This window comes from Hemiscyllium ocellatum, chromosome 20 (assembly GCF_020745735.1).
Source record: "Hemiscyllium ocellatum isolate sHemOce1 chromosome 20, sHemOce1.pat.X.cur, whole genome shotgun sequence".
NCBI classification, from domain to species: Eukaryota; Metazoa; Chordata; class Chondrichthyes; order Orectolobiformes; family Hemiscylliidae; genus Hemiscyllium; species Hemiscyllium ocellatum.
This window is the reverse complement of record NC_083420.1, coordinates 10055097-10080799: the sequence shown is the minus strand read 5'-3', so window position 1 is coordinate 10080799 and position 25703 is coordinate 10055097. Positions and strand designations below refer to the sequence as shown.

Genomic DNA, 25703 nt, shown 5'->3' with positions numbered 1-25703 from the left:
AAGTGGCAGCTCATTCCATACATGCACCATCCTTTGTGTGAAAAAGTTGCTCCTTACATCCCTTTTAAATGTTTCCCCACTCATCCTAAACCTGTGCCCTCTAATCCTGGACTCCCCTACCCCAGGAAAAGACCTTGCTTATTTGCCCTAACCATACCCCTCACGATTTTATAAACCTTTATAAGGTCACTCCTCAGCCTCCAGCGTTCCAGGAAAAACAGCCCCAGACTATCCAGGTTCTCCCTATAGCTGAAACCCTCCAAACCTGGCAACGTCCTTTTTAAGTCTTTTCTGAACTCTTTAAAAGTTTCACAACATCTTTCTATAAAAATACTCAAAAGCTCTGCACCCACTGCCATTTTGAAGAAGTGAGTTCCAAAGATTCAACAATGAGAGGGAAAAGGTTTGCTTCATCTCTATCTTACACATGTGGTCCCTTTTTGTTTTGAAACAGTAACCACTAATTCTAGATTCATCCATGAGATGAAACATGCCCTCCACTTTCCCTCTGTGAGACCCCTCAAGACCTTGTGTGTCTCCATCCTGACACCTCTCATAAATTCTAGCAGATACTAGCTTAGGTTTCCTCATAGGCCAGCACGCTTAGACAACTTTGAAACCATCTTCTGTACTGGTTCCATTGGGTTACAACCCTCTTTAAAATAAGGAGACAAATACTGCACACAATTCTCCAGATGTGATTTTTGTTGTGCCTTATATAACACAAGGCTAACTTCTCTACTTTTGTAATCAGTTCCCCATGTGGTTAAAAGGAACATCGTTAGCTTTTCTTATTACTGGCTGTACACATATATTAGCCTTTTATGATTTGTGGGAAAAGTGCTTAAAAATGTGTTGCTGGAAAAGTGCAGCAGGTCAGGTAGCATCAAAGGAACAGGAGAATCGACGTTTTGGGCATAAGCCCTTCTTCAGGCTAAGATAAAAGGTAGGGAGGGGCGTTGGGAATACGATAGGAGGAAGGAGGTTAAGGTGAGGGTGATAGGCTGGAGAGGGGGTGGGGGCAGGTGCTGAGGAAGGAGATGTGGCTGTGGTAGCGAGTCTGTTTGAGGACGTGGCTGAAGAGCTTCAGGGCAGAGGAGATGACCTGGGGGGGGGGGGGGGGGTGCAGTGAGAGAGGAACTCACTGAGATCCTTGTAGAGGGAGGAGGAGAACTTCTTCAAGGAAGGCATCCTTGCAAGAGGATTCGCAGTGAGGTTAAATTCAACTAGGAGAAAGTGAGGACCGCAGATGCTGGAGATCAGAGCTTAAAAATGTGTTGCTGGAAAAGAGCAGCATCAAAGGAACAGGAGAATCGACGTTTCAGGCATAAGCCCTTCTTCAGGAATGAGGGTGTGTGCCATTCAGGCTAAGATAAAAGGTAGGGAGGAGGGACTTGGGGGAGGAGTGTTGGGCGGGGATTTGTGCACTAGGATACCTAGATCTGTCAGCATCTCCAAGCTCTAATCTCTCACCACTTAGACAATATGCCTTTCTATTCTTTCTGCCAGGATGGACACTTTTACCTTTTCACAAATGATTATGCTCGATATGACAGATCTTTGTTCACTCACTTAATCTAGCTATATATTTTTGTACCCTCTGAATATTCCCTTTACAAACTACTTTTCTACCTACCTTGGCAAATCTAACACTGATACTTTTGGTATCTTCATTCAATATTTATGAATTATGAATAGTTGAAGCCCCAGTATGATCCCTGTGGCACACCAACAGTAAATCTTGCCAATCAGAAACAAATCCATTTTGCTTGATGTTTGCAGTTAACTACCCAATCATCAATCCATGCTAGTATGGTACACCCTACATCATGAGCCTTTTTTTCTTTTTGCAGTAACCTTTTGATGTGGCTCATTTATCGAATGTCTTCTGGAAATCTAAGTGCAGTGCATCCTCAAGTTCCCCTTTATCCATAGGATCCTAGAAAACTCTGTAATATATTGGTTCAATGATTTCCCTTTCTCAAAACTGTGTTGATCTGCCTGTTTACTTTGGATTTATTTAGTTATTCCAATAGTTTAACATCTCCTATAGATGATAACTGGTTTGCAGCTTCCTGTTTGCTGTCTTCTTCATTTTTCTTTTTGAATAAAGTTGTTCAGTTCACTAAGTTCCAATGTAATAGAGCCTTCCCTGAATCTATAGAATCAGGGAAAATGAAAACCAGTGTGTTAACCTTCTTCTTATGCTCTCCTTCATTGCAAGAAGATTTGACTGTCAGAGTAAGGATATCATGCTGCAGTTATACAGGGACTTAGCGAGGCCACGCCTTGAATATTGTGTGCAGTTTTGGTCTCTTATTCTGAGGCAGGACATTTATGTTATTGAGGGAGTCCAGCGAAGGTTCACCTGACTGATTCCTGGGATGGCAGGACTGACATAAGAGGAAAGACTGGATTGACTGGACTTGTATTTGCTGGAATTTAGAAGAATGAGAGGGGAATCTCATGGAAACATATAAAATCCTGATGGGATTGGACAGGCTAGATGCAAGAAGGATGATCCAGTGTTGGGCGAGTCCAGAACAAGGGGTCACTCTTTAAGAATAAAGGGTAAGCCATTCAGTACTGAGAGGGGGAACAAATTCTTTACTGAGAGAGTTGTGAACCTGTGGAATTCTCTCCCACAGGAAGTTATTGGGGCCAGTTCATTAGGTACATTCAACCGGGAGCTGGATATTGCTCTTGCAGCTGAAGGGATCAAGGGATATGGAGAGAGAGAGGGTGTTAATAGGATACTGAGATTGCATGATCAGCCATATGATATTGAATGGTAGTGCATGCGCGAAGGGCTGAATGGCCTACTCCTGAGCCTTTTTATTATGTTTCTATGTTATTAGCAATTTCATTTAAAGCCCTGGGATGAAGACCAGGGTCTGGACACTTGTTGGCCTGTAATTCCAACTATTCAAGTCCAACTAGTTTAATTGTGAAAACTGGGCAGCATGGGCACGTTGGGCCAAAGGGCCTGTTTCCATGCTGTAGACCTTACAATCTCTATAATTCACTCAATACCACTTCTTTGGTGATTGTAATTATTTCATGTTCTTTCTTCCTTCCTCCTTTTTCTTAATTTACAGCTATTTCTGAGGTGTTACTTGTATCATCTATGAAAACCAAGGCAAAATTCCCAATTTGCCATCTCATTACTTCCTATGATCAATTCTCCAGACTCACTTTCTATAGGACCAACTTTCCTTGTCTAAATATTTAAAGAAACTTAGCATCTGCTGATAGATTTTTGACTCAGTTAATAGTTTAGTCATTCTTTGTCCCTTATTCTCTGGTGAATCTTCTGAATTGCCGCCTGTTTTTAATACCCTATTCCATAATTTTGATTAATCTTTTAACTTTCTTTAAGTTAATCACAAAAGGTGGGTCCTCCTCTTCGATTTCTTCCCCTTTCATTGGAATGCATATGTTTTGCATATTCTGAAGTAGTCCCTTTAAATATCTGCCACTGCATCACAATTAATCTATGCCCTCACCTAATTTGCCAGTTCGTTCTAGCCAGCTGTGCTTTTGCGCACTTGTAGTTGTTCTTTAATCAACCATATCCTTGTTCTTCCTCTTCCACTCCTATTCTCAAACGGAATATAAAAATCAATCATATTGTCATGTTTCCAGGATTTCTATTGGCTGATAAGTCTAATTTTTCAAACTTTTTACAGAGTTATCATTCTTCTTCTACAGATTATCTGTTGTCTAATAACCATGTAAACTCTATCATCGTGCACAAGTTTGACTTCTCTGATGAAGAAATTATGGCATATTACATATCCTTCCTGAAGACACTTTCCCTTAAACTTAACAATCAGACGGTGCATTTTTTCTACAATGAGGTGAGAGCCAACATGGAATTTTTATTTAAAAACTGGTTTCAGCCTTAAGTGCGAATGAAAACTTGTTTTCAAGATGGCTTTACTGTTGCGGCTTATGATGTATGTAATACATGCTGCAAGGGTTGTATATTTCCTAGGGTTGTCCTTATTTAGCTTTTGGCCCCTTTCATCAGTGAAAGAGTAAAGTTTAATTATGTTGTTTTCCAAACCTTCCTGATAACTAAAATGGTAATAGGGTTTTCTGATACACAGGACTAATATTTAAACTTTGAATCAGTTGTAGAACTGTTCTGAAATGTGGGTACGTTCCTTGTATAGCTCAACTCAATAAGGATGGTGTCCTGTTTTGTGTCGTCTTCGTGACCTCTCCGCCCCCACCCCACTCCAGCCTATCACCCTCACCTTGACCTCCTTCCACCTATCACATCTCCATCGCCCCTTCCCCAAGCCCCTCCTCCCTACCTTTTATCTTAGCCTGCCTGGCACACTCTCTCCTCATTCCTGATGAAGGGCTCTAGCCTGAAACGTCGAATTTCCTGTTCCTTGGATGCTGCCTGACCTGCTGTGCTTTAACCAGCAACACATTTTCAGCTCTGATCTCCAGCATCTACAGACCTCACTTTTTACTCCCTCTAATGGTATGGCTAGAATTAGGAAATCCTGCAGTAGGCCTGTGAGCAAAAAAGTGATTTTAATGTGTTGTCTGGTGTGGCACTGAGTGTTGAGAGTGTGTTGCTGGAAAAGCACAGCATGTCGAGAAGCAGGAAAATCGATGTTTCGGGCCAGAGCCCTTCATCAGGAATCTCCTAGTGGCATTGAGTATGTCTACTCAACAATCCAAACTCAGTTGCTGTTACCTTTTGTTTCAAGTAAACTTTTTTTAAAAAAAATTCAAGTCGATTTTCAGGAATGAAAATAAATAATGATTGATTTATATTTCTATTTTTTAAAGTCTTGCTATTCCTAGTGCAGGGAATGGTTAAATGATGGTCTAGCTAAATAATATGAAAGGTTGATTTATTTTCAACATAGAATCCCTACAGTGTGGATGCAGGCCATTTGGAGTATGGAGCGTGAAGTAAATTGTCCTGTCAAGGAGAAATCACCTGAAATTGTTAAAAGAAAAATATATCATTAATTTCACATGTGGCACTAGCATTGCTGTTAGTCTCCAAATATGTACTTTGCTAATCAGAGGATAATGATTGTATTAGGTTTTTGTTATAAGATGAATTTCATCATTGTGTACAACTCTATCCTTGGCTCCTTTCAATACCCACGCATCCAAACACATTCTCAAATGTCAAGTGCTACTTTATTACTGCAGAAAATTGAAGATCGTTGGGATGAATTTTTGAAATGTTGTTCTATTCCTCTTTGACCCCTTCCTTTTGGAAAATAATTAGTTTTTGTTTGGTACCTATATTTCTTCTGCTTTCCCCTTCCTTCATGAATCATCTAGCAGTCATAGCACCATACAGCACCGAAACAGACCCTTCGGTCCAATGAGTCCATGCTGAACATAATCCCAAACTAAACTAGTCCCACCTGCTTGCTCCTGATCCATATCCAAATGTCTTTTAAACCTTATAATTGTGCCCGTATTCACCACTTCCAGAGGATATTTATTCCACAAGCAAACCACACTCTATGTAAAAAAAATTTCCGTCATGTCTTTTAAAAATTTCTTTCCTCTCTCCTGAAAAATCTGCCCCTTAGTCTTAAAATTCTCCATGCTAGGCAAAAGACACCTACCATTAACCCTATCTATACTCTTCATTATTTTTTAAACTTTTTTATAAGGTCACCTGGCAGCCTCCTTTGCTCCAGTGAAAAGTCCCACCCTACCCAGCCTGTCTTTATAACTCAAACATAGCATACCTGGCAACATCCTGGTAAATCTCTTCTGAACCCTCTCCAGCTTTCCTATAACTTAATATAAAATAATAGCCTTCCTATAACTGGGCGACCAGAACTGGACACCGTATTCTCGAAGACGCCTCACCAATGTCCTGTACAATCTCAACAAGACTACCCAACTGCTATCTTGAGAGAGATTCAAAATTGCTTTCTGTGTATTTCCTGGCATTGCAATTGATACACCAGTGTGCTGCCCTGTTTCACTCATATTCACGTGTAAGGTGTGTGCTGTTTACTGATACATACATAAAATTTTCAAAAGCCAGAAGATTGAGTTTAATCCCATTATAACTGAGAGGTATCTAGATTAAATGGGCTCAGACAGACATGCAGTGTATTGATTTCTATGAAATGTGATGTGTTTTTTTTAAAAATCACACACTTTCATTCCAACTATTATTTGTTTTCCCTTTGCTCCCCTCCTTTTGAGGAAAGTAGTAGTTCACCCTCAATTATGGTCTACAATATCTTCACCCAAACACGTGTTTAATAGGGTCATAGAGATGAACAGCACTGAAACAGACCCTTCGGTCCAACCCGTCCATGCCGACCAGATATCCCAACCCAATCTAGTCCCACCTGCCAGTACCTGGCCCATATCCCTCCAAACTCTTCTTATTCCGATACCCGTCCAAATACCTTTTACATGTTGCAATATTAATTTGTTATATTTAAGTTGAAGCAAACCCTCGTACAGCACTCATACACATCATTTCTCCACCAGGGGTCAGTAGTTACCAATCAAACTGGAACTGTAACTTTTTTTAGTCTGAACCAATAAAATGGTAATTGCCAAATGTACCTTTACCCTGGGTGAGGTCTGTTATTCTAGTATAGACCCAGGACAGGACCTGGTATTTTAATCTCTGTTGCTCAGAACCACAAAAATGGCATGTATACCCACAAAACTAAAGCAAACCTTAGTGTTTTAAAATATTATTAGTGCTTTGTGAAATTTCTTAGTTTTCTTTCTCCCTGCACCACGCTGTGTTTATGATAGAGGATAGGTGATACTTAAAACCCAAAATGGTTACAAATACTTAGCAGACATTCCAGAAACATTTCAGCCCATTTCTCAGCTTGTGGAGATACTAGAGATGAACCTCCTTGTTCATACAAAGAACAGAATAAGAGAAATTATAAAATTGGGAGGGGTATAGATAAAGTGAATAGCAAAGGTATTTTCTGTAGGGTAGGGGAGTTTGAAGCTAGAGGTAATAGGCTCAAGGTGAGAAGGAAAGATTTAAGAGACCTAAGGGGCAGTTTTTTTCAGAAGGTCATTCACAAATGGAATGAACAGCCAAAGGAAATATCGAGACAGGTACAGTTATAATAATGAAGATATTTCGACAGATACATGAATAGGAAAGGTTTACAGAAGTATGGGCCAAATGCAGTTAAGTGGGACTAGTTTGGTTAACCTGGTCAGCATAGATGCGTTTGTTTCCATGCTGTATGATTCTATGACAAGAAGTGGAATGGCTTTGATAATGACCAGGTGGTGCTTAAGTGCAGAAGTGATGTTAACAGGAGACACCGGTGGATAGTGAAACAAATGAAGATGTTTGAAATGTAAAGGAAGAAAGCACAAGTCCTGAGGATGGACCCTGGACCTGAAATATTTATTTGTTTTCCCACAGTTGCTACTTGATATGCTGAGGATTATTTCTGAGCTTTGTCTCTTTTTTTCCCATGTAGTGATGGGAAGAACAAAGATGGTGCCATTGGTTGGCTTATCCATTGGTTTTGTGATTCAGTCAAATCACAGTGTTGCTAAATTTGGAACATCGACATTGTAAAGACTACATGTGCAAATTTTTATTATGTCAGTGTATCTTTCTTTGTTGGCAGTAAGCTTTTTGTTTTTTTTTTAAAAAGTGCTATGCATTTCTAATATTACAATACTTTTGAAGTCAGTTATCATAATTCAATTGCCCATGAATGGTGTAAGATTTTACTACTCTGATCATCACCTCACCTATCTCTTTGTTGGATTCAGTTCATCTCAACTTTGAATTTTCATTGGATCTTTTTCTATTTTGAATCTATTCTGTTGCCTTACAATTTAGCACTGATGGCCCATCCATCATAATCTTTGCATTTTAAGTTGTTGTCTTGCCTGTGATAATTATTTCTTTGTTATTTAGGTTTGGTCACTAAGTCTATCAAGTTAATTCCTAACATCTCCATTTACATACCACTTTCTTTAGGCACCTGTAGTGTAAAATATAAAATGAACATAATTATTTGTCAAAAATTACTTTGGGGCTTCCTCCAAGAAGTATGGCACATATTAACAATTGATCTTGAGGTTTAAAAAATCATTTTGCATATGAATTCAATCAGAGAATCGAGGGTTATAGGGTAAAGGAAGGAGAATAGATTGGACCATTCATCAGACTAGTCAAGATCTCATTGAATGGTGCAAGAGACTTGGTCAGCTGAGTGGCCTACTTTCCTAAGACTTGTGGCCTTACAATTGAAAGGATTTTTAAAATTTAAAAAGTGAATCACTAAGCCATTAGAACATGTACCTAATTATTTTTAAATATTTTAAAATTTCTATCATTTGAGTTATTTCTAATGTCAATCTGTATACTATTAAACTGTAAAACATATCAGTGATAACTTCTTGGAAACATGTCTTTGGACATTACACTTAACCGGTATATAGAACATGTTTCCTAAATTGCTTATTTTAGTTACGGTAACTGTCTCAAAATTTGTCCTTGCAGATTTGTGGTTGAAAACTTATTTTCTTGCAGAACAGTATGTTCAAAGACCTAGTTCCAGATCTCTGGTAATGTTGCACTGTAACCTAATATTAGGATGTATAAGGGTTTTGATTTTGTTTGTTTGGTTCTGTTACTTTATCCTTCATACCTTGGGAGTAATGCATGATCTATAATTAATAGGATAGTACAGGTGAAATTGGGAACTAATTTATCTGCTGCAAGTGGACAGTGTTAGAGCCCAATCTGTGGCATGCCTAACATTCCCAGCAGTTGCACAGGGCATTACAAAACTTGAAAAATAGGATTACACTTTAGAATTGTTTTATCTAATAAATAATTCCTAGTTCTCTTACAAGCTAATTTTTATGCTTCCTATATTTCCAGCACACTAATGATTTTGCCCTGTACACTGAGGCCATTAAATTTTTCAACCACCCAGAGAGCATGGTCAGAATTGCTGTCAGGACAATCACCCTAAATGTGTATAAAGGTGAGTATAGAATGTGTCATTATACATAGTAATGTCATTAGTGTGTGCTTGTAAAGTATTGACAGCCTAACAAAACAAGCAAGCATGTGATGTTATAAATGTTTTAGCAAATTTATTTGGCACTAAGCAAGATGTTTACTTTAAACATCCACCCTATCCCAAAATGTTTAACATAATGGCCTGCGAGTAGTCTGAATGATTTTATCCTTACGAATGAAATAGTTTTCATTTTATAGAAAATTGATAGCACAGTTGTAATCTTGAAACTTTTATCCTATGTTTTTTTCCCTGGTAACTAGAGTTAAAAATGATTTCTAAAAGACTTGCCAAAAATTGCCTCGATCTCTTCCTTTCTTTGTACCCCTTTTCTTCACAACTGAGCCAAAATCTAACCCTCCAAAGTCTTGCATGGTAGGTGGTTGTGTGTTTAATTTTCCACCTAAGTTAAATTAGATGTTAAGCATTAAGCTGGGAGGTAAATATACCTTGAATTGTTTTAATAAATATAGTGCACGCATGGTTGCAATCTGGGAAGAGCCCCATATAAATGAGTTTCTTTTAATCAATATTAAATTTAAAAATTGCTCATAAAGTTTGATCACTTTTAAATCAATATCACCTTTTATTTATCTCTGTTTTTGTTTACTTTTTAATCTTCTTCTTATTGACCAAAGTTGAATTTTATTTTTCCATACTCCTGTGTAAGCCTGCAGCATTGGTTGCAATTCAGAATTATTTGCTGTCTCATTAGAACAAATTTATTTGTGAACAATCTTTAAATGCATCTCCAATCTTGTAGCAGAATGACACAACTGAATCAGTTAACCCTAAATCGTGAATGAAGTTTAACAAGTATGCCACATGTTACGGTATATGTTGTTTTCAGTGATTTATCTTCCTGTGAGCGGATAATTTCTTTGCTCATTGTTAAACAGTTTTTCTTTACTTGCTGTTGATCTGGAATTTCTGAAGTAGGAGAATATGTGTGCAAGATACCTCTGGTCAAGCATGTTCAGTTACAAATCTACTAACTACGAGATCTTAATTTGTTAAAATAGAGAAATAAATTCTTTATAATATTATTTAATAATATTTAAAATGCCTGCACATTCTTCAATTTGATTTATTATTGAAAGAAACCAGGAAAGTTGTAGTTTAAAAGTTTGTAATGGAATTATTCAAGACAAGTTTTTAATGCAGAGTTCTTAACCTACAAAACATAATTTACCACACTTAATTACTATTACCAAACTTTGATCATTTTGAAGTAAATTTTGAACAACATGATTGTTGTAAAACAAATAAACAAAAGTATATGTCCTAATGTTTGAATTTGTCTGAGATGAGATACCATTTAGTTTTTTTCATGTATGATGCTGTCAGTCTTAATACTTCCACTTCAGAATCTGAGTGGCACATACAAATTGCGACTCCAGTTCGAACTCTGTCCAGGCTGATATAATTTTTAACGCTGATCAAGCGAATCTGATTTGAGAATGAAAAGAACTGAGAAGCCAGTGTGATGGGAGTAAAGTGCCTTGTGGGGAAATTTGGTGATGAGCAAGGAATCTTGAGGGAGTTGCAAATTCCTATTAAATTGGAAATTATTGACACTAGATATTGTTCTACTTTGCAGCATTAATGCTTCTTTAAGCCCAGCACCTCAGATTTTTTTTCTTTCCTATCATAATAATTGTGTAAAGTTTTGCTCATTGGAATATTTTCACATACTGACTTGGATGAGGTTCTCCTGCACATGACAGCTTTTCCTGTATATGTTTTGCTGATCTCCCATAGTATCATTATTAATAGTCTGTTGTGTCTCCTAATTCTGTGTGCTTCCTATTTAAACAGTCCATTGGTATTCTGGGCAATGCCATGCTATCTATGTACTTACTAACTAACTTTTTTTTTCATTTTTATCCTTTCTTCAATGATGATTCCAATGTGCCATATTCCAGTGTCATGTAAGTTGGTTAACTTTATAATCTTTTGCTGTTTTATGGTTCATTATCAATGCTTCCTGGTATGTACTTTGGAATTAAGTGTAGCTTATTAAAATCATCAGACATATCCTTCAGCTTTATGTTCTGAAGATTACAAGGTAATTAAAGGCAGGATGGTTTGAATTATGGTAATGCATATTCCTTTGAAGCTGAAGTAACCTTGAACAGATGTTTGCAGGAACAAAGTCACTTTTATTTCGAAACAAACAGTTCTAAAACTCAATATCCTATATTGAAGCACCATGTGCACATCTTATTTTTGGTCGGAAGGGAGAAAATATTCTATGCTTCCAAAATAGTTTTTAAAGTTTCCACATGTAGTGGGTGGTAAGATGGCTGCCTTTGCTTCCAGGTAAGTTAAATAGATGTTATGGCAGCAAACAAGTCTGTAGATAATTCTCCCATCATTGAATGCATCTTTGAATCTTGCTGGTAATAGAACATAGAATGTTACAATGCAGAACAGGCCCTTTGACCCTTGATGTTGCGCCAACCTGTGGAACTAATCTGAAGCCCATCTATTCTACACTATTCCATTTTCATCATATATTTATTCAATGCCCATTTAAATGCCCTTGAAGTTGGCGAGTCTACTACTGTTGCAGGCAGGGCATTCCATGCCCTTACCACTGAGTAAAGAAGCTACCTTTAACATGTGTCGTATATCTATCACCTCGCAGTTTAAAGCTATGACCCCTCATGCTCGCCATCACCATCTGAGGGAAAAGGCTCTCACTGTTCACCCTATCTAACCCTCTGATTATCTTGCATGTTTCAATTAAGGCACTTCTCAACCACCTTCTCTCTAATAAAAATAACTTCAGGTCCCTCAGCCTTTCCTTTTAAGACCTTCCCCTCCAAACAGGCAACATCCTAGTAAATCTCCACATCATTCCTATAATGTGGTGACCCAGAACTGTATGCAATATTCCAAGTGCAGCCACACTAGAGTTTTGTACAGCTGCAACATGATCTCATGGCTTAAAATCTCAATCCCTCAACCAATAAATGCTAACCTTTTCTGACCTCTGTCATTAGTGCCTATGTGGATCATGACTTGGGGCTGCTCACCCTCCCTCTCAAGGATCCTGAAAACATGATCTGAGATACCACTAACCCTGGCACTTGGGGGGCAACACACCAACCATAAGTCTCTCTCATTCCCACAAAACCTCCTATTGGTCCCACAAAACTTCCTATTGGTCCCCCTAACTTTGAAGTCCCCAATGATTAATGTTCTGTTCATCTCTCCTCTTCACTTCTGAGCAAGAGGGTCAGGCTCTGTGTCAGAGACCTGTATCCCATGGCTTACCCCTGCTAAGCTTCCACCTCCACCCCAACATGTATCCAAAACTGTATACTTGTTATTGAGGGGAACAGCCATAGGGGTTCCCTGCACTGCCAGCTGGTTCCCTTTTGGTCCCCTGACTGTAACCCATTTACCTTTTTCTTGCACCTGAGGTGTGACTACCTCTTTGTAACTCCTCTCAGTCACCCCCTTTGCCTCCCAAATGATCCGAAGTTCATCCAGGTCCTGCTCCAGTTCCCTAACGCAGTTTTGGAGGAGGTGAAGTTGAGTACATTTCCCACACAGGAAGTCAGTAGGGACACTTATGGTGACCTATAGCTCCCACATTCTGCAGGAGGAACATTCAACTGCCTGAACCGCCATTCCCAAAGAGACTGCAGCAAAATAAAGAATAAAAGAAAACTGGTTATCTTACCAATTCGGCACAGAACTTTTTTTTTTGGTTGGAGGAGGATGGGAGGGAGACACTACCCGAGTAGTGTTTCAGGTAATGCAACCACCCAAATATATTACTTCACTTATTCAGCAGTCCCCTGTCCGCTCCTGCTCAGCGTGCGCTCCGCCTATTCACCAGGTAAGTTTTTAAAATCAGTGACTCACCTTCCCAGCAGCCCCCTGGTCGATGCTCCTGCTCTTCCTGCTGCTGAAACAAAGATGGAGGGCCCCGACGCTCAAGGTAAGGTTTTTAAATCAGTGACTCACCTTCCCGGCAACCCCTGGTCAACTCTCCTGCACTTCCTGCTGCTGAAACAAAAAAAACTCAAATGAAATGGATGAATACAAGAATCTGGTACTAGAAATAATATTGAGCTTTTTAATTTGGGAGTACACTTGCTTTTCCAATATTTTTTGAGAATTTTATTTTGAACTTAAGAGGGCGCTATATTACCTAATAAAAAGGAGCCTTTAGCCTAACATGCAAGCAAACAGCTTTTCAAACAAGGTACTTATATTCATATCATAAATAACTGATAAAACGGTAGAGAATATAAGCATTGACTATAGTAGAAAGACTTTTAAAAATATTTTTTGTTTTGGCGGGATTCCCTTTCACCAAATGTAGGGGCTACTCCTACTGTACACAAATTCTGCTTTGCATTTTAAGATTAGTTGTTGTATTTGTCAGGTAAAATTATTCAAATAATTTGTGTTATTTATGGGAAGTTTGGAAAATAGTAGCTAGTAATAAACTACCCAACACTAAAGGAATCACATCGCTGACAATTGAAATTTAAATGATGGTAAAATTTTGGAGTACTTTATGCAGTAGACCATATGAAACCGCCACATTTTCAAGATTATAACTTGAGAAAAGTTCATACACTAAGGTCTTTGTGTGTGAAGGCTGCATGGTTTGTTTTAATGTTGACCATTTCATTCAAAATTCTGAAATATGTTAAAATCTAATTTGGACTGATGGAAGCAAATAATAATTTTAAATTATTTGCAATGATGTAACTAATTCCCATCAGTCTGCTGTGGAGGAATGATAACTCCAAGATATCTACGTGCCTAATAGTTTAACATGTTACCATCTGATCAATCAACAAATATATTGGGTGGTAATGTACTGCCAATAGCAACAGTTTGTATTTATGTATCAACTTTAATGTAATAAATTCCAAGCTTCACAAACCAAAATTTGAGCTGCACAAAATAAAGGGAGAAAGTGAGGACTGCAGATACTGGAGATCGGAGTTGAAGAGTGTTGTGTTGGAAAAGCCGAGCCAGTCAGGCAGTATCTGAGGTGCAGGAGAATCGACATTTCGGGTATAAATTCTTCATCAGGAATTATAGACAAATGGCCAAAAGCTTGGTCAAAGAAGCAGGCTTTAAGGAGCACCTTAAAAAGGTGAAAGAGGTTAATTGGTTTAGTGAGGAAATTCCATAGTTTTAGGCATAAGGCAACTAAAGGTATAATTGCCAAGGATAGAGCAAATAAAACTAAGGATGCTAGAGGAGGTTGTGGAGATAGGTAAGGACAAGGCCATGAGGAGATTTAAAACTAAAATTGGGAGTTGTAACATTTAACGTACTGCTTGATTAGGAGCTAATCTGGATCAAAAAGCATAAAGATAATAGCTTAATAGGACTCTGCATAAGTAAGGCCATGGACAGCAGAGATTTAGATGGCCTTGCATTTACATTGGGTAAAATATGGAAAATTGGACAGAATTGTTTTTGAATAGTCAAGTATGGCGATAACAAAATTACAATGAAGGCTTCAGCATTAGATGAGGTGGATTGGACTTGGATGGTGTTACAGAGATGAAAGTAGTAGTCTTAATTGATGGTGCAAAAAATGTTTAGAAGCTGACATCAGGGTTAACTATTACACTAAGATTATGAAGTGTTTGGTTCGGCCTCTGACCACGCTTGTGGAGGGGGAGTCACGAGCTCAGGAATGGAGATTATTGTGGAGACCGCAGACAATATTTAGTTGAGAATTCCTGTACACTAGTACTAGATGAACTAGCTTAAACAAACTATCTGATAATTGAACAAGTGTGGATTCATTAACAAACTGTTATGTGGTCAAATAAACTCAATAGATAATCAAAGAATTTTAAAAGATCCATTTTGGGTTTAGCGGAACTAAAAAGTGTCCTTTTTTTTTATAGAGTGCCCTATGAACTAGGCCAAACAGATTGGGAGGTAGCAGATTGGACATATAACATAAAGCATGATGTAGTAAAATGATGCCTTCATGATTCAATAATTATTATTGCTATATTAGAGATAATATTGTAGTTTTCTTGAGGTGTTGTAGACTGTAGTATTGAGATTTAGTTTCAGTTTTGTTTTCTGTAACCAGAAGCTGTATTTTGCTTTTCATGTGGACAGTGGATAACCAGCTTATGTTGCACTACATCAGAGACAAAACAGCAGTTCCCTATTTCTCCAATTTGGTTTGGTTCATTGGAAGTCATGTGATTGAGTTGGACAACTGTTTGCAAACTGACGAAGAGTAAGTTTGAAAATGTTTTTTGATACTTGGCAGTGGTTCTTGTGTGTTTTGACATCTGCATGTTCAAGGATCGGTGAATCAACACTTGCATGTGTACTGCAATGTTTTATAAGGATTGAAACTTTGGCAAATGTGTTATAGAATCGTGTACCGCACTGAAACAGAACCTTTGGTCCAACTCCTCCAAGCCGACCAGATATCCTAATCTAGTCCGAGTTTGCCAACACTTGGCTCATATATCTTTCTAAGTCCTTCCTATCCATATACCCGTGTACCAGCCTCCACCACTTCCTCTGGCAGCTCATTCCATACACTCACCACCCTCTGTGTTCCCTTGATATCTTTCCCCCCTCGCCCTAAATCTATGCCGTCTAGTTCTGGACTCTCCTCACCCCGGGGGAAAAACACCTTGTCTATTTATCCTATCCATGCCCCTCATTATTTTATAAACCTCTATAAGGTCATCCCTCCACCTCTGACGCTCCAGAGAAAACAACCCCAGCCTATTCAACCTCTCCCTGTAACTCAAATCCTCCAACCCTGGCAACATCAGTGTAAATCTTTTTGAACCCATTTTGGTGTTAGCTTGATATCAGCATTTTTATTAGTTTTGTTTAAACTAATGCACGATCCAACCTGGTGAGGTGATGACCCAGTGGCAATATCGCTGGATTATTAATCTAGAGACTAAGCTAATATTCTGGGGACTTGTGGTCAAATCCCACACAGCAGATGGTGGAATTTGAATTCATTGAAACTCTGGAATTAAGAGTTTAATGAAGGATTGTTGAATAAAACCATTCTGGTTCACTAATGTCCCTTAGGGAAGGAAACTGCTCTCCTTTATCTGGTGTAGCCTACACGTGATGTCAGACCCACAGCAATGTGGTTGACTCTTAACTGCCCTCTGGACAATTAGGGATTGGCAATAAATGCTGGCCTAGCCAGTGATGCCCACATCCCTGTGAATGAATGAAAAAAAGAGCTTGAAACCCACCTATGAAAGAAATTGACAATAAATAGGAGTTGGATGAGTTTTAGTCTTTTAGTCTTGAAATTTGAGCACTATATCAACAACAAAACTTTGGTATGCTATAAATTGCACAATTTTAGTTTTAACACTTAATGTTAAAATAAAACAAAAAGAGAGGCTTTTTGCAATGATGCTAAGCGATCAGCATTTGTTGTCATTACTCCTCTGAACCTAACTGCAATTTCTGGAGGCTACCTGTACTGGTAAATGCAGAAAGAAGTCCAGACATTGCTGTCAGTGATTCTGCATGTCTGTTAGACGAATCCTTAACTTACAATTAATTAGAAATCACTGACCTGATTTTTAAAAAATGCTCCTTTTACATGACCAGACTTGTCGCTAAAACCCTTGGAAAGAGTTGCATCTTGCTGGATGACTTGAAATTGGTTAATTAAGAGGTAATTAAGTTGGTTATTGCTGCAAAACCTTTTTGGTTCTGAAAACTAATTTTTGTAATTGAGGAATGTCAAGTTTTCCATTATGATTGAAAATTGTTTGTGTTTTACATTTTTAAAAGTTAATTGGTTGAGGAAGAGCCTAAAATTCAATGTGTAAGAGCCAATCGTTTTTTAAATTTACATTTTAGTGAATAACATGTAGGATAATCGATACACATTTCACATCTTGGACTTTGTCAGTATGAATGCTTTGTGATTGGCTGCTTATTTATGTTATGGATGCCTGGAGGTCACTTTGATGCAGCACCAAATTTAGATTAATATTAGGAAAGTTGGAATGCATGCCTCTGAGATTGCCTAGATATTTGTGGGCAGCTTTCAAAGCTAAGAGCCCCATTTGAAAGTGGGGCCAAAGTTGAATATCATTAATGTTTTAAACCCATCTCCTAGGAGAGGTAATGGCCTAGTGGTAGTATCACTCAAGTATTAATCCAGAAACTTGGCTAATGTTCTGGGGACTTGGGTTCAAATCTCACCACCAATGGTGGAATTTGAATTCAATTTTTTTTAAAATCTAGAGTTAATCTACTGATGACCATGTAGCCATCGCTAATTGTTGGAAACCCAATGGGTTCACTAATATCCTTTTATAGAAGGAAACCTGCCATCCTTCCTTCGTCTGGGAGACATGTGACTCCAGACCTACCACAATGTTGTTGATTCTCAAGTGCCCTCAGAAATGGCTTAGCAAGCCACTTAGTTTAAAAGCAGCAAGGGATGGGTGGTAAATGCTGACCAGTCAACAATGCCCTTATCCCATGAGTGAATTTTTAAAAAAAAACTCCACTGCAAAAAAAATCTGCTCACTTCAGGTGACATTTTGCAGACTCAATCATTTCTCAGGGATTGGTATTAACCGGCGCAGCTTGCATCTGTTAAATGTTTACAGTGCACAACATGCAGGTTGCTGCCTCCTCTGCTACTTCTTCCCAGTGAAGAATTCCTCCTCTCCCACCCCCCCCCCCCATACTTTTCACTTGTAAAAAGACTCCCTTTGTATATTGAAATATCATTAAGAAACTGAAAGTATTTACTCACTGTAGGCTTGCACCACCCTGAGCACACCATATTTGAATTGTTTGTGCGAAAAAGACATGAATAGATAATCAATGATGTAGCAATCCTTTTGTCCATTATTACTTTTTAGCGATTAAATCATGTTGCCAGGGTTGGAGGATTTGAGCTGTAGGGAGAGGTTGAATAGGCTAGGGATGTTTTCACTCGAGTTTCGGAGGCTGAGAGGTGACCTTCTAGAGTTTTAAAAAATCATGAGGGGGCATGGACAGGATAAGTAGACAGTCTTTTCACTGGAGTGCGGAAGTCCAGGATTAAAGGGCATAGGTTTAGGGTGTGGGAAGAAAGCTATATAAAAGGGCCCTAAGGGGCAACTTTTTTACACAGAGGGTGTGCGTGTATGGAATGAGCTGCTAGAGGAAGTGGTGAAGGCTGGTATAATTGCAATATTTAAAAAGCATCTGGATGGGTATATGCGTAGGAAGGGTTTGGAGGGATATGGGCCAGGCACTGCAGGTGGGACTAGATTGGGTTGGAATATCTGGTTGGCATGGACTGGCTGGACTGAAGGGTCTGTTTCCGTACTGTACATTTTGATAGCTCTATGACTTCTACATAGAGATTAAATTTGCCCCATTTATTCAGACAAGGAGAATTTATTTCTTTGAAATTTCAGTACGCTGATGCTGGATGTTGTAATATATTGAAATTTCAGTTTGCAAAATTTGTTGTTTTGGTAATGTTTAACTCTTGTAATGGCAGGCATAGAAATAGAGCCAGATTGAGTGACCTGGTAGCTGAACATCTGGATCACCTGCATTATCTGAATGATATCCTGACCATTAACTGTGAATTCCTGAATGATGTACTGACAGATCATCTATTAAACAGACTTTTTCTGCCATTATATGTGTATTCATTGGTGTCTCAAGAACAGGTAAAGTGTCTTTATACATAATACTGTATAACTTTTATGAAAATACTGGGTTATTGTAAAACCTCGATATCATTTTGCTTATTTTTGGTGTGATAATGAAACTATAGACTGAAAAATACACCTGGTGAGAAACATTTTAGTGCCTTTTCAAAATAGCTACCATAGCCAAATTTGCCATAATAGCAACAATTGTATAAACGCATGTTAAGTTGTTGTGAAGTATTTGTTTTTTTGGAGACCAGCAGCATTCTTTTAATGGGTAGACATCTTGCAGTCCAGACAATACTGTTGCAGATGTGTGTATTTTACTGCATGCATTCAAAAGGAATATGTTATATATAATCTAAATATATTAGCAGGTTGTCTTATTTGTGCTGTTTCATAAGGAAAAGACCATATAATGCACAATATACTCTGCTGCTAAAGTGCTGTAGTGAGTACATGCACAGTGCTAAAGTGTAACCTTTTTAGATCTAGTTACAATCCTTTAGCAGTTTTGATCGTCTGTTTAATCAGATGTCTGAATGGCTTGCTATTTTTAAAGTATAATTCTTGAGGTCAGTTCAAGGTGTGAGACTCTTGCGTTGGGTGACATTTTCTGTTATTGACAGAAGTTTCTATTTTTGGTGTTACTATTTTCTCTGCACAATTGAATTTGTATCTCTAAATAAGAGTGGTGCCTAAATGTAAGCTTGTACAGAGTGCATGCATAGATGAGGGACAAACTGAAATTACTTTGCAGTTTTATACTGCATACTCCGTGATGATGCATCTGAGAGTGACTGCACATGCAGCATACGTCAATAACACGAGCATTTCTATATTGCATTTAAATTGATAAAACAACGAAAAACACTTCGTAAATTTAATGTTGAGTCACATAATGAATTTTTAAGCCAAATAGGCAAAAGGTTGCCCCAAGGAGGTAGATTTGAAAGAATGTCTGAAAGGAAGAGCAAATGATTTAAGGAGCTGGAAGCATGGCCATTAAGAGTGAAGTGAATAAAACCTGATGTATTCTAAATCAGAAGTGGAGACCTCATTTCTTGTAGATTTGTGTAACTGGTGCAGACATGAGAAGGAGGTGAGGTTAGCTTATGGTAGTGAACTGCAATTTTATTGTACAGTCAAGGAAAAGGCATTTGAGTAAAGCTTTGAATTTCTGTATTTCCAGAATTTTTTGCAAGAATTGATGAATGGAAAAATAAATGGACCAGTTTATGTTTTAGCATTCTTCAGATGAATGTTTTTCCAGGAGGTTTAGCAATTACAAAGAAGGAAAAAAATTAAGAAGCAAAATTTCTGTGCATTTCAATTTTGGTTTGACTGTCATTGAAAGTGAATGTAGTCATTATCATGGTGAAATTCTAAACAATTTGGTACAAGACCGCATGGTTATCCATTTTTAAAATGTGCTTACAAGGGAATTCTTGGGTCAAAGAGAAAGTCATTGTTTTCTACACGCCACCCACAACCACCCTTTTTTTTACCAGACGGTAATTAGTCTGCTAACTTGTCATTTTTCATTACATCTCTAAGTTTATGTACAGGTCTTAAAAAGTCTGGGCGAAAGTGAGGACTGCAGATGCTGGAGATTAGAGTCGAGATTAGAGTGGTGCTGGAAAAGCACAGCAGGTCAGGCAGCATCAGAGGAGCAGGAAAATAGAGGTTTCAGGCAGGAGCTCTTCATCAGGAAGGGCTTCTGCCCGAAATATCTGTCCCACATCTCTACTGCTACTAGCCAGCAGCCGAATTGTAAAGAAGTGACGCAGATTTGAAGCTGAGTTCATTTTTTAAAAAACAAACAAACATATAATTTTAGAACAGTTGCTATCCAAAATAAAGACATGAATTTTACCAATCATGTGCAAGTGCTGGGATATTTTAAATGAAATGCCAATGGGTATGGCTGTATTTATGAAACATTTTCTAATAGATAGATGCATTGGATTCTAGTTGTGCTTTAATGTTCCACACTGCCGATTTAAAGAAAAAGACCTTGAAAGTGAGAATGTAAAAATTGGTGAAAATGAAAGTGAAACTTAGTTAACGAGCAGAAGTTGGAGATTACTCTCACTGCAGAAAGAGAATAGAGACTGAACAAAGGACAGCACAAGGATGTAGAGGAAAACTGGAAAGCGAATGAACTGAAATGGAAAATGACAGCAATACTAACTGAGAGAACATAAAACTTTTAAAACACCAAACACGAAGCAGCATGTTTAATAACTTTTTTCACCTAGAAAAGGTGCAGTGTGTCAATTACAGTATGGCTAATATCTATATTGTTCACTTTAAACCAGACTAGTAATTTGTCATGTTTGTCAGTTTCTTACTGTAAGTTATGTAAAGGGTTGGAATGAAGTACAACGATTTAGCTCAAATTTTTCATCCCATGTTCCTGTACCTGCAAAACAAACTTGCAAGTGACCAGTTTTAGTTTCAATATGTTTATGATTTGTAGAGTAGATACTTTTAGATATTGTTAATAGAAGTAATTATCTGGTATGTACCAAATTGATTGCACTGTGCATAGTAATTTTTAAACACAAGGTTTGTAGTTCAGGATATTGCAAAATATTTCTGTTTGGGAGCTGGTACAAGTTCACTCAGAATATTGTGATAGCTGATAGAAAAACCAAAAACCATTACTTGCTGAAAATCCAAAACATGGAAAATACTGGAAACACCCCAAACCAATTGGAAGAAATGTGTTTATATTTAAGGTGTAAGAGACCCTTTGCCTTAACATTGGGACTTGCTGACTGTAATGCATAAATAGTCCCTCTGTATAAAATCCCAATAAAAGATTTGGTTTACATTACTGGAATGGAGGCAGCGTTAGTGAAATTTGTCAGTAAATCTTGACCAGTTTCAGCGCTTCATAAAGTCCCTACATTATAGAAATGGGCGCATTGAGTCCACACCCACCCTCTGAAGAGCATCCCTCCCAGACCTACCATTTGCAGCTTCTCCTCCAAGTCATACACCGCCCTGACTTGGAGCTATAATGCTGTTACCTCAATGTCACTTGAACTGTCCTTGTGAGAGCACTGCAAGAGTACTTGCACCAAATGAACTAGAGTGATTCAGAAAATGATTTCCTTGTCAAGGACGATTGGGAATAAGTAACCAATTCTTGCCTTGCTGTCAGTTCTCATTCCCTGAAGAAAAAAATGAAGTAAGATTGTATTTGAATGTTTTGCATCAAGTTATGATTCATCCCCGTTAATAATACTGCAGATTCTTTGATCACAGGCTAAACTCAACAACTCCAGCAAAAAAAATCATGCCACTCAGGCTATTTAGCTGTAAGACGCAGCTGGTTAGTTATGTTTTGAGTTTTCCAGCCTATCATAGAGATGTACAACATGGAAACAGACCCTTCGGTCCAACCGTCCATGCTGACCAGATACCCCAACCCAATCTAATCCCGCCTGCCAGCATCTGGCCCATACCTCTCCAAACCCTTCCTATTCATATACCCATCCAACTGCCTCTTAAATTCTGTAATTGTACCAGACTCCACCACTTCCTCTGGCAGCTCATTCCATACACGTACCACCCTCTGCTTGAAAAAGTTGCCCCTTAGGTCTCTTTTATATTTTTCCCCTCACTCTAAACCTATGCCCTCTAGTTCTGGACTCCCTGACCCCAGGGAAAAGACTTTGCCTATTTACGCTATTCATGCCCCTCATAATTTTGCAAACCTCTATAAGGTCACCCCTCAGACTCCGACACTCCAGGGAAAACAGCCCCAGCCTGTTCAGCCTCTCCCTTTAGCTCAAATCCTCCAACCTTGGCAACATCCTTGAAAATCTTTTCTGAACCTTTTCAAGTTTCACAACATCTTTCCGATAGGAAGGAGACTAGAAATGGATTCCTTTTGTTGAAATGAGAGCTTACTATACCTGAAATATTAACCCTTCAGACGTGTGTGCCTACTATAGTCTTTGTTTGTTTAAAATTCTTAACATATAGTTTTATTGCTTTTAATTATTGAGTTATTTATTCAAATTTTGCTTAACACTTTTTTTTACAGCTCTCAATGTGCAAACTTCTTGCAACATCCTTTTCTCCAAACCTTTCATCTGAAAGATTACTGTACAAATTGCAATCATATTTGATGCATGCAGCAATTGACTTCAGTTCCCATTCTTAAACTGAGAAATTGAGCTGAAGTCCTGTCATCTTCATTTTGCTTTTCAGTTGCAATACAGCTTAGTTTGAGTTTTCTCAATTATTAAGGATAAGCCAGGTACTAAAATTTTGGTTTCCAGTTAAAATAGCTTTCCTACTTGAAATCAACATTTTCAGTTGAAAACTCATGTTGGAATATTTCTGTACTGCATTATGTGATGCCATTGAAGTATTGCAGTATATTTTCTACTGCTGTTCTTCATAAGGTTTACTTCAGTCAGTGTTATGATACAGACAGGAAGCCAAACTAAATCAACCTCTTTATCGTTGGATTTGCAACACAATGAAATTAAAATATTTTAGACCCCACCCCCCAATTGTTTATGAACAGCAGATCGTGGGTACCACATTTATAGCAAGCAAAAATTAACTGCATTAATTTTGTAGGGAGAAATATCAAAGAGGAGTGTTATGACCTGTGTTCTTTAGCATAATTGATCTTTAGTCAGAGCTCTATTGCCATATATTTGGGAGAGGCCAGAGACCACCCCAAATCTGGCATTCATGTGGGGTGCAGTTGCCTCTTAATACCCAGCTCAGATCAGAGATGGAGCTCAGAGTTTCCAAGTGAAATACAACATCTTTATACCCTTCATGTTACAATAATTCTATGCAACAGTAATGCCATTGTTAGTCACATCCCCCTAATCTATGATTCCAATCCAGTAGATAAATGATCAATGAGAGACAAGCCTATGGACAGTCCTAGGTCATCCCGTAATCGCATGATGTTTATCAGATACCTCCATCATCTGTCTTTGGAATCTCAATGTTTCTGTTTGAACTCCACTGATGAAGGTGAAATTCTATCACCTTTGAGTTTACTGGCTCTAAATGATTCCACAAATACACTAGGGGCCAGCAATATCTTTATTCTGTATTTTGTATTTATTGCTCTTCCCTTGCTCTTTGGATGTAAGAATTTGTTTGAATTGTCTACATCTGCACTTAAGTTTCAGTTGTCTGTCTCTCTCAGTCATGAGTGATCTTTTTTTTACAACCTGGCCAATGGCTTACGCTATTGATTACTTTACTGTCTCTAATAATGCATTTGGCTTCTTTATCACCTAGAAGCATTTGCTCAAGGAATGCAACTAATCTTTTGATACTAATTTGTTGTTTGCCTTTCTAATTCTACAGTTGCCTAAACAGTTCAAAATACTAGTGAGTTTTGAGAAGATTTGTAGCTCAGGTTGAGGTTCTAGATGTAAGTTTGCTCGCTGAGCTGAAAGGTTTGTTTTCAGATGTTTCATCACCATACTAGGTAACATCATCAGTGAGCCTCCAGTGAAGCACTGATGATATGACCCACTTTTTATTTGTGTGTTTAGGTTGGTGTGTATTTGGGTTGGTGATATCATTTCCTGTTCTTTTTCTTAGAGGTAAGTAAATGGGATCCAAATCAATGTGTTTGTTGATTGAGCTCTGGTTGGAATGCCATGCTTCAAGGAATTCTTGTGTCTCTCTCTGTTTGGCTTGTCCTAGGATGGATGTGTTGTCCCAGTCGAAGTAGTGTCCTTCCTCATCTATATGTAAAGATACTACTGAGAGTGAGTCATGACTTTTTGTGGCTCGAAGGTTTTCTCTAATTTGTTTTGTTTAGGGATGACAAAGGTGTCATCCACATAGCGGACCCAAAGTTTGGGTTGGATGGTTGGCAGAGTTGTTTGTTTGAGTCTCTGCATTACTGCCTCTGCTATGAACCCTGATATCAGCGATCCCATGGGTATTCCATTTGTGTGTCTGTAGGTTTTGTTGTTGAAGGTGAGCTGAGCTGGCACATCACTGGACAGACACAGTATGACAAGCCATAGACATTAAACAGCGACAAACACATTGTAGAAACTAGACCTGCATAAAAAAATGTGACAGACTTAGACAAAATGACAACACAGAAGTACGGATAAAAAATGTATCTGACCAACTCTTAACAGACACTGAAAAAGCCATCTTAGTAAGAGGATTACATTGCAACTTCCAGGATGTGGACAAGAAAGGTTTCTTAGCAGCATTAGAAGCAACACTGAAAGACAACCAACTCTCAGAAGAAACCCAGCAAACCATCAGACAGACTGTCACACCAACATTACGGTGGCACAGTGGTTAGCGCTGCTGCCTCACAGCGCCTGTAGACCCGGGTTCAATTCCCGACTCAGGCGACTGACTGTGTGGAGTTTGCACGTTCTCCCCGTGTCTGCGTGGGTTTCCTCCGGGTGCTCCGGTTTCCTCCCACAGTCACAAGATGTGCGGGTCAGGTGAATTGGTTAAGCTAAATTGCCCGTAGTGTTAGGTAAGGGGTAAATGTAGGGGTATGGGTGGGTTGCGCTTCGGCGGGTCGGTGTGGACTTGTTGGGCCGAAGGGCCTGTTTCCACACTGTAAGTCTAATCTAATCTAAAAAAAAACATTAAGCAGGAAAAAGGAAAGTACTAGAAGGACTTTTTTAAAAAAAAAGTTAAAAACACTGTTATTCCTACCTGCAGACAAAGATTCTAGATAGTCATCCTAAATCTAAGAGACTACATTGAAAAAGTGGACACAGTACTTATAGATACCAACAAGTGGTGATAGACCTGACCCCACAACTAGAGAACCTAATCACAGCCCTACTCAAAAAAAACCTTCAGAAATCTGGAGAACTAAATAAGACTGACTTCCGAAAAATGAAACCAGATGGATCTAATACACCACGCTTCTATGGATTACCCAAAATTCACAAACCAGGAGCCTCCCTTAGACCCATAGTCTCGCTACCTGGTACACCAATTTACAGAT

At 38.4% G+C, this 25703-nt stretch overlaps 1 protein-coding gene across 1 annotated transcript in view; it reads left to right on the top strand.

Moving 5' to 3' along the window:
- The window catches only part of clec16a (C-type lectin domain containing 16A), a 269043-nt gene that overhangs the window by 20401 nt on the left and 222939 nt on the right, over positions 1-25703 (top strand). Inside the window, exons 4-8 of the mRNA XM_060840490.1 lie at positions 3712-3860; positions 8900-9005; positions 10967-10972; positions 15165-15288; positions 18556-18730. Coding sequence (XP_060696473.1) covers positions 3712-3860; positions 8900-9005; positions 10967-10972; positions 15165-15288; positions 18556-18730 — 560 coding nt within the window. The remainder of the gene's footprint in view (positions 1-3711; positions 3861-8899; positions 9006-10966; positions 10973-15164; positions 15289-18555; positions 18731-25703) is intronic.